The sequence below is a fragment of the Cibotium barometz genome, chromosome 34 (assembly GCF_041138505.1).
Source record: "Cibotium barometz isolate CiBa-2024 chromosome 34, ASM4113850v1, whole genome shotgun sequence".
In the NCBI taxonomy this organism is placed as follows: Eukaryota; Viridiplantae; Streptophyta; class Polypodiopsida; order Cyatheales; family Cibotiaceae; genus Cibotium; species Cibotium barometz.
Window position 1 is genome coordinate 31055293 of NC_141079.1, and position 10000 is coordinate 31065292.

The 10000-nt window shown below is 44.0% G+C and overlaps 1 protein-coding gene across 27 annotated transcripts in view; it reads right to left on the bottom strand.

Annotated features, from left to right (window-relative positions):
• The window catches only part of LOC147618907 (uncharacterized), a 76344-nt gene that overhangs the window by 301 nt on the left and 66043 nt on the right, over positions 1-10000 (bottom strand). For 25 of the 27 annotated variants that reach the window (XM_086774037.1, XM_086774036.1, XM_086774029.1 and 22 more), the window contains 7 exons: positions 2269-2424; positions 2045-2140; positions 1060-1170; positions 849-928; positions 509-766; positions 331-424; positions 1-223 (listed from right to left, as the gene is read on the bottom strand). The exon at positions 1-223 is cut by the window's left edge and continues 301 nt beyond it. In XM_086774037.1, coding sequence (XP_086630163.1) covers positions 1-223; positions 331-424; positions 509-766; positions 849-928; positions 1060-1170; positions 2045-2140; positions 2269-2424 — 1018 coding nt within the window. The remainder of the gene's footprint in view (positions 224-330; positions 425-508; positions 767-848; positions 929-1059; positions 1171-2044; positions 2141-2268; positions 2425-10000) is intronic. The other 2 variants (XM_086774032.1, XM_086774031.1) reach the window with 1 other exon arrangement.

Genomic DNA, 10000 nt, shown 5'->3' on the forward strand with positions numbered 1-10000 from the left:
CAATGTCAAGATCTTCGTTTGTCTCTCCGTCTGAGCCTTCTTGACCACTCATCTCACTTGCTCTTGCTAAGGGGGAACCAATGCTATTCCATCCTAAATCGTCAACAGGAAGGGAGCTATGGAGAGCAACTTTCAGGTGCAATGCTTCAGAAATTACACCATCCACAGCCTCTACTGCAGCCTGGATAGAACTCTCAGTTTGTGCACTTGATTCAGCTGCAACCTGCAGAAACACATGTACAGATAAGCATGGCAGAAAACTCTTCATAACAGTACAGTCTGCTGTTGCATCTGCAAGTCTATCCAAAAGATTGCAGTCCCCATACTTACTCTGGCTATTGTTAGACGAAGTCGATTGGCCGATTTACATAGATGGCGGATACTTGCTAGACTTTCACGCAGAGAAGCATTCTCAACACGCAAGCTTTGAAACAAAGGGCAAGCTCTCATTAATCCCAAATACTCGTCTCAATCAGCAAAAAAATGGTGTTCTGGAATATATATGTACCTGGCAATGCCTGCCGTGTCATTCTCTTTGCTTCTACTCAAAGACAGCATGTGGCTTAAACTCTTTGTCCGGGCACCCAATTCTGGGCCCCTCAGCCACAAATGCTTCAGGTAGCCTTGCAGTGACGCTTTTCTTGCACTCTCGGATGTAAAAGATACCAAGTTCTTATCATTGTCCAAAGAGACACCATGATCACCAACAGGACTCAGGTGGCCGCTTGAAAACGTCCGATTATGCTGTAGCCGTTGGTTGAAGGTCCTAAAACAAAACCAGGTCAAAAACCAAACACGATGATCCCAGTAAATATGGTGAAAGCAGGAGATATAAACTGAAGCACTACTTCTCTTGCTCTTGCAGCTTCAAGCATTCCTTATGTACCCGAGCCAGTTCCATTAGAGCATTCACCTTCTCACTTGTCACCTGAAAAGCTAAAAATATTAACATCATAAGTAGGGTGATAGTACGCATAAACCTGAAAATTATTTTCATACAATATATAGCATGGTGCACCTTCAATCTCTGCACCCAATAAAACCAAACTTTTAGATTACCTGTGAGAGCTTCTGCTTAAGAGTGGAGATTTCAGATTCAAGAACCAAAGTAGTATTCGATTCCAAGATATGTCTCTCCTCTTGTTGAGAAAGCAGTAGTAATGCAGCAACCTGGCGTCACACAACTGTTTTTTAGATCTAAAATGCAACGACAAAAACATGTGAAGCTTAGTTGTAAAAACTTCCCACCAGAATGAGAGAAGAACCCTAAAAGATTTTGGAAATGGTAAAAATGATAACAGGTTCCAGCACCATGCCATCATGGCATGCCATAGGTGTAGTTGTGTTCCATAGACAAAGCATGCTGATGGTCAGGATCAAGGTTGGTTGGAGGTGCACCACAATGACAATGGCATGGCTGAACATAACAGGCGAGATTTACATGGGACATTACTTTCCTGAGGCCAACATTAATATAATGTTTTGGAAATGGTAAAAATGATGATGAAAACAGCATGCCATCATGACATGCCAGAGGTTAGTTGTGTTCCATAGACAAGGCACACGGATGTCAGGATCAAGGTTGGTTGGAGGTGCACCACAATGACAATGGCATGGCTGAACATAACAGCGAAATCAACATGGGACATTACTTTCCCAAGGCCAAAATTAATATGATGTGGGAGTCTGACCAATGTGGCCTTTCCCAACTTGCCCACGGACGCTTTACAAGACTGTTGTCAACCATGTTGAAAAGGGTTGGCTAGCAAGTTGAGATGAAAATGCCTCAACAGGGTTGGCAAGGGCTCTTCCTGAGCAAAAACATGAGAGCAGGCTTGCGACCTTGCATATGCCAAGGACTACAACATGAAGTTACGCTTACTTTATTGGTGAACCACACTGTAAATTTGTACCAACACTGAATTACTACTGTAGTACTCGTTAAATCTCAACCTTCGATTAGAATCTTCTAGGCTGCAGAACATAAACCCACCAGAGGATGCACTTTATAGCACAGACGCAGCACAAAGAGCAGAATATACACCTTTTCTTGTAAAGCTTGGGCCAAAGCTTCTTTACTATCATCCACAAATGGTATATGGTTTCCCACAATCACATCCCTGCTGCCAGCCTCATCATCCTAGAAGGAAAGGCCATACATCAAATCAACCACCTGCTTTCTAGAAAAGTTTCGTGCTACATATTAGTTACTCCATTCAGCTGGCATAGACTTCTTCAGACAGAAACGGCTGAGAGTACAGAATTCACCAGACTCGGCTCTTCCAGGGTTCGTGTCACAAGTTCCTCAGCTCCATCATTCTCAGCACGCTCAACCTTTTTATGTGACACGGCCAATGCTTCTTCATTTTTGTCCAATTCAAGACTCTCATCTAGAAATCCATTGGCGGTGACAGTCTCTTCATGCTGCAAAAATTGCATCATTTAGAGAATTTTGAAATCTCCCTAAAAGTGCCTCAAGATATCCATAGATCCCAAAGGATAGAGGAGAAAAACATGACTCAAGACAACTTTCAAGAGCTGTAAGTAAGCATTATGCTGCAAAAATACACTTATCTAGACTTGTGATCTTCCTCCCCCCCATCTCTCTCTCTCTCTCTCTCTCTCTCTCTCTCTCTCTCTCTCTCTCCATGTCTATTATTACATGGATGCATTGAACTACATTTTGGTCTCATAGACCCTTTGGGTCTCTTGAAGATGTTAACCTCTCCCATGATAAAGCAACAGGACAAATCACTGAGTGCCAAGCATAAAGGATGTTCCAATGCCTCACCCATCATTAGAAGGCAGCATTTTTGAGGATGACTTTTACCAATCCTTTTTGAGTGGCAATAGTAGTGAGGCTTGGCGGAAACTTCTTGAGAACAGGCCACCCACCCCCATCACAGATCCGGCCATTTGGCACACCTATGCCCAAAAGCTCTACCACATTCCTAACCACTTCCACCACCGTCTTAACCATACGTAATGTTACTACAGCCATGCGTAAACCGCAGCAGGGAAGGCCAAGGACCATGAAGACTTACTAGCTGAGCATAACAATCATGCATGTAACATTGTGGCCCCCTTCCTAGCTGATATGTTTAACGGAGCCCTTTGCCAAGGTTTTCGACCCTCATGGTCTAGTCACACCATTGTGCTGATCCACAGGACCAAGGACCATTAGATCCAAATGACTACTACACCATCATGATTGACCACACATTGGCCAAATTTTACGGGTCAGTGTTAGAGCCGAGGTCAGTGCCATTGCACAGAGACATGGGCATAGAGCTAAGGGACAGGCAGGTTTCAAGAGGACCTATTCCACCTTGGATCATATTTTACATTGAGAGCCGTCATTGAGGCGGCCCGGTCGAAGGGGAAGAAGGTCTATTGCTGCTTTGTAGACTCCCGAGTGAATCTTCTTAGACCACTTTAGGAGTTGGCCCTTCCAGGCGCAGATGACATGGGGAGTCATGGCATCGTATAAGTTGGTGATAGGGAGAGTCCGAGCACCAAGAGGCATGTCTTATGTGACCACTAGCACCATAGGGGTGAAGCAAGGATGCCCTCTCTCTCTCCAATACTCTTTGGCACCTTAAAATAGATGAGATCTCCGACTTCATTGATAGACTTGGTGGGCCAGGCTCCACACTAGCACCAAGAGGCATGTCATGTGATCACTAGCACCACATGGGTGAAGCAAGGATGCCCTCTCTCTCCGACACTCTTCGGCTTTACATAGATGAGATCTCTGACTTCATTGACAGACATGGGCCAAGCTCCACGGTATGTGATACTTTAGTACCCATTTTGCTTTATGCACACAACATAGCACAGCTCTCTGATCTCAAATTCAGCACAAGGGATACAAGGACACTTGATGGCACTGTAATCCTTTAGTGAGCAACGGGACCTCTTAGTTAATGTAACTATTTGGCCCTCCTAGCTCTATTTCACATAATGAAATCCATGCCCGGACACCAGACAAGTGAAAGAAGACATGGGGACAGGGTCCATAAGGATTGATTAAGAAAAAGCACCATTCTTGGTCAAAAAGCAAGAAAAAGCAAAAAGTCAAACAAGGTTGACCAGGAGCCAAGGGCACCATTGGAAAGAGAAGACTAAGCTAGACCAAAAAGCTAAAAGCCGCTTTCTCAAAAAGCAACTCTTGGGCCAAAAAGCAAGGCCTTGAAGTTGTAAAAGCACAAATCAAGAACTTTGGCTATTATTAATAATATTTAATAAAAAGACAAAAGCAAAGTAAAAGCATAGCAAGGCTTCCTCACATATAAAAGAAGCATGAGTCTCTCTTGTGCATCAAGTTGAAGAAGAACCTCTTTATCGCGTAGCCATCTTCGTTCAAGCGTGGAGATTATCTTCTTCATCATCATCTATGAACCAAATCATGGAGTTTTTCATCGCTACCCACTGATTTCAGAGCGCCTCCAGCAATTGCAGTGCCACATCACCATCTTTCCGTGCGACTGTACAGATCCGTACAGCTGTCCAAACAAAAAATCCAAAAACCCTAAAATTGCTTTTTGAAGGTTTTTATCGCTTGAAAACCATTAAAACAGGTTTTAAGTCCGTTTGCTTGCCAGAAAGAGATTCTCTAGGGTTTTCATCATCGACGAGGCTATAGGAGTTGTGGAGATTATTCATGGGATGAGCGAGTGGATTTAGAGCTTGGACATGGAACTTGGGCATAGAGCTTGGACATGGAACATGAAGCTTGGAGATGGAAGCTTGAACTTGAGCATAGACATGAAGAACTTGGACATAGAGCTTGGGCATGAAGCTTGGACATGAACATGGAACACAGAGCTTAGACATGGAGCTTGGATTTTGGACTGGGATTTAGACTTGAACTTGGACTTGGATTTGGATTCATTGGATTTGGTACTAGCCCGGTGAGAGATACTTGTGGGTCATCCTCGTGGTGTTCTTGACATCAGAGATCTTCTGCGTCGACATCGACATCGACTTGGACTTGAATATCCTACATCGGCATATTTGTTTATTTTGTATTCATTGATTGTATTGATCCTGGCCAACGTGCCCGTGGATTGTTCCTGAATACATTCCTGAAAGGAGGCGCGGCCTGTTCCCCGCTCAATGTGGTGTACTGTGCAAGATCTCCATTCCCTTGTCTCTCTCCCCCCTCTTTATATTTTTCTCTCTTGGACACGTGGTTGAGTTTGTCACTGTACGCCCCGCTGGGCTTCCAGTTAACCTTGGCAAGACCAAGGTTATGATCTTCGACACCTCACGCCCTGTTGTTTCCAAACTAATCTTCACATATGCAAGGGATCAAGTTGACATAAATGATCCGAGGAGATGCTCCACCCAACAGCTTCAAATCCAGATCCGAGAGATCCTCCAGAGATACAAGACTGCCCCTCCACTGGCACTAGATGTGGAGAGTCTCCATACAGTCAAGATGTTGAGGACCCACTTGGATCCTCTCACATTGTATCATTGTGCTAGTGGCACTTAAAGGGCCGTTGTTGTCACGTGCACACCCGTGCCATGGCATAGACCTCAGCATGAACAGCATAATCCCTGATTAGGACAGTAGTTAAGGCTTAGCAATAAGCAATATCATCAGCAGCATCAGCATCATCGTCGTCGTCATCAGCAACATCATGTTAAGCATCATGGAGGGCATGGATGACCAGTCGGTAGCCTCCATATGGCAGTCGACAGCCAACAGGGAACCTAGGCAGCTAGTCGGCCACCGTCAGTGAGTCGGCCAGCAGAAGGGGCATTGAAGAAAGCGCAGTATTTAAAGGAATTATTTTATGAACATTTTGTCCAAAGCTGGCCGACCAGCTCCTCTAGCATGTATATAAGCAAAAGTTAACATTTGCATTAATCAATCGTTCATCATTCACATTTTGAAGAAGCAGAATTCAGTAGAAGCATGTAGAATGGGCTAGAGGTCACCCCTATGGGGTAGACCAAGAGCCTAGAAGATGTACAGTCGTTCAATCACCTTTTTGTACCATAATACACTATCTCTTCTTTTTGTACCATAATTGTATCATCATCATCATCATCGAGGTCATGGGTGACCAATCGATAACCTCCATACAACAGTTGGCAGCCAGCAGGGAACCTAGGCAGCCAATCCGCCACCATCAGTGAGTTGGCCAACAGAAGGGGCAAGCATTGACGAAAGCGCAGCATTTAAAGGAATTATTTTATGAATATTTTGTCCAAATCTGGCTGACAAGAACAAGTGGCTGACCAACACCTCTAGTATGTATATAAGCAAAAGTCGGCATTTGCATTAATCAATCATTCATCATTCACATTTTGAAGAAGTAGAATTCAGTAGAAGAATGTATAAGGGGCCAAAAAAGGTCACCCCTTGCAGGGTAGACCAAGGGCCTAGAAGATGTACAGTCATTCAATTTGTCACAAAATTTCTCATTGCTTTTGTTTTCTACTATTCATGTGTGGCATATGGTGCCCGACATGACATAAATGTATGGCTTGTGGAGCCTGACATGACAATACTTGTATGGCATATGGAGTCTGACATGACATTACATGTATTGCTTTTGATTTCTATTGTTCATGTGCGGCATATGGAGCCTGACATGACATACATGTATGGCTTGTGGAGACTGACATGGTGTGTTTGTATGACATATGGAGCCTGACATGACAGTACATGTACATGTACGGCTCATGGAGCCTGACATGATGTGATTTCTAGGAACTAGCTATCCTAGTGATTATCTGTATTTATGTTTTGGAAACATTCCAAAAGGATCATGAAGCCCTGAACACTTTACTTGATACAACTAGGCAGATGGATGTTTCTTCCAATCTAGCTGCACTCGTGTGTGCATGACTTTGATTTTATATTTGGATGACTTGTCTTGTTTGCGTGGACAATGCCTGAGATTACTATCTGTGTTGTCCATGGGGCCGGGGACGCCTGGGCACCCTGTGGACGTGTATGTGCAAACCTGTTCGGGACTGACAAGCAGTCTACGTGTGTTTTACAAGTGGTAAGTGTCCCTAAAAGCAACAAATAAGTAGTTGATAGGGCAAATGCACCGCTAAAGATACAAAGAATAAGCACATACTAATATTTATTGGTGCAGGTCCACACTCACTTATAAGTGACCAAACAACTTATAAGTTGTACACACTGGATAGGACTATTTTAATACACGTGGCGGCCAAAACACGGGCATTGGACATGATTTGGGCAATCTACTTGTAGGCGCCCCATCCTGGACCTAAAAAGCACACGCTTGAGTATTTATTGGAGGACAGGCTCTAATCTGGAGGAGAACTCGAGTTTGGGCTCATGTGCATGCTTTTCTGGTGCATGGAGAGCTAGTCACGAGATCTGGAGCTATCTACCGCCAACCACCACGTTGGATATTAACCAAGTGGAAAGAGGGAGCTGGTCAACTACTACTAGAGGTTTTTATGGTGCTGGCCACCTGCTAACAGCCCAGAAAAAGCTGCTGGTCGAGGCATCAACAGCACCAAAAAGCTGGTCGGTTTTGTGGAAGACTTCCTCTACTGATCGGTAAACCTTTGCTGGTCAACTCTTCCTGGGGCTTTTGAGAGCTGGTCGACTGCTGAAAACAACAGCCCCTCAAGGCTGGTCGATTTGCTCTATGAACTTGACAAGTGGAAGATGGAGTAACAGGGCGCTGATGTGGGAATGCAGTGGGCTGTCTATGGTTGTCCTGCATGTGCTCTAAGCCGAGAAAGCTCTCTTGTTCTATGAACCAACACCAAATTCAGCATATGTTTTGCTTTTCATCTTGTACGGGAAGAGTCACGTGCTAGCCAGTGGAGAATCCTTGGGCACCCACAAGGTTGTATATGAAGCAAACTCCTTTTTGGTAATCTAACCATAAAGGGGGGTGGGGGTCAGCCCATCTTTTAGCCCCTAGTGTGGTGTACAGTGCAGAGTTGTCTACTTCTCTCTCTTATCTAGCATGTTCATGTGTTTGATCAATTTTCATGATTGATAAGATTTCCGAGTTACAGCTGCCCTTCTGTTACACAATAACCTTTTGTACCATAATAAAATAAAACCCTGCACCAACTCTCTCACTCTCTCTCCTCTCTCCTCTGTCTTAACTATGTTTATTCACCATCTTGTTCTTAATCAGGCTTAGGGGTTGTGGATTAGTATAGAAAGGCTTCCGCACATGCAAGAGTTGTTTCTTCTGTTAGCTCTAGTTGGGTTTTCTTATTATGTTATTTTCCATGATTTTGTCACTTCTTCATGGACACATTGAACACTTCTGGCCTAATAGACCTTTCTGGCCAGACAATTCTTATGATGTATCCCTATTGAGTAAGTTTATGCACAGCCCAGGGATAAAGCATTGGCAAGCTGTAAAGCAAGTGTTTAGATACCTCCAAGGAACTCAGTCTTATGGGTTGTTCTATTCCAGAGGGGCTGATTTTCAGTTTTATGCTTACCGCGATTCAAACTGGGCTAGAGACTATGATACTAGGCAGTCCACCAATGGACTTTGTTTCTTGCTAGGTGTCACCAGCCTAGACATTTCGCAGTATGAAAGGGGTCTAGTGGACTCCATGATGTCTAAATACTTAGAAAGTACAAGCTTTGGGAATGGGAGATTATCCTAGAATACAAAGGACCACACTCCTAAAATTTAGGAGAGTTGCTATTTTTGGCTCGACTGTGTTGGAAATTCTGTTCGCGTCATTACATCTAGAATTGAGCAGATACCAAGAGTCGCCAAAGTACCTATGACAAATGGGCTACTAGTTGGGATACTTTTAGAGACAAAGTTTATGGAAGGACCCATCTCTTAGATTGGGACATGTGGCAAGAAAGTGGACCAAAGTGAGACAAGTGTCCTGACACTTGTTAGAAAGTGGATCAAAGTGAGACAAGTGGCCTCACACTTGTCACTTCAGCTTTTGTGTGGCTCTCCAACTGTCATCATAGCATTCTCTTTCCTTTTTCACTCATGGGAGCCCCAAATCTATAAATTGGAGCCCTCTCTCTTCATTAAAGTAGGCTCTCTTTCTGCACACTAGCCTCTACCACCATTACAAGGCTGCTGCCCTAATGATGGCTACTCTCTCTCTCTCTTGAAGGCTGCCCATGAAGTATACCGGCTGCTGGGGACTGTTTTGGAGGCTTCCATCGCGAAGAAATACTGAAGACAAGGTATTTAATCATTTTATTATGATTTTCAACCATTGTACCTATTGTACTAACCACTGTACCGACTGTACCAGCCCTCGTACTTGCTATACCAACCACTGTTCTGGCTCTACCAACCATTGTACCCGTTGTACCAACCACTGTACTTGTTGTACTGACTGAATGGCGAGCTAAACCTCTTGTACCAGCTCTATTGCATGAAGACCCGTGGTTTTTGGGAAAGAATCAGTACCCACATGGAGGTATCTGGATTATATTGTTGGCTTGGCATTTCTACAGCCTGTGTTCCAGCTTGGTTGCCTCGTGTTGAGCTATGTTATGGCATTTGCATATGGATAATCCGGCATCTCCTATGGGGAGAGTAAGGCCCTAAAAGCTTGTCCATGATACTATTCTCCTTGGGTAATAAAATACTCCAAGGGGAGGGGATCAGCCCGGCCTCTATGTGGTGTCACATGTGCAAGCTCCATTTTCAGCATTTGTGGATGTTTTGTCCAACTTTTATGTTTTATGCAAAGTGATGATGGATATGTGTTAAGGCTGTGGCCATGTTTAAATGTTTTAATATGCATTGATGGTATCAACAAGTGTGTCAAAATCCCTAGTCCCCCGGGCACCACGAGTTACATTGGTATCAGAGCATAGGCTTCCTTGGAAGTGGAGGCTTCCTTCTATCAATGAGGAAGAGAACAGATCTCAAATTGGGAGCCCACTTACCATCATTGCTGTTAAGCATGGCCAGCCACTTCATACCCTATAAAGCAAGAGCATGAGCAATAGACAGCTTGGTCTAAGGATTTATGAATTCACAAA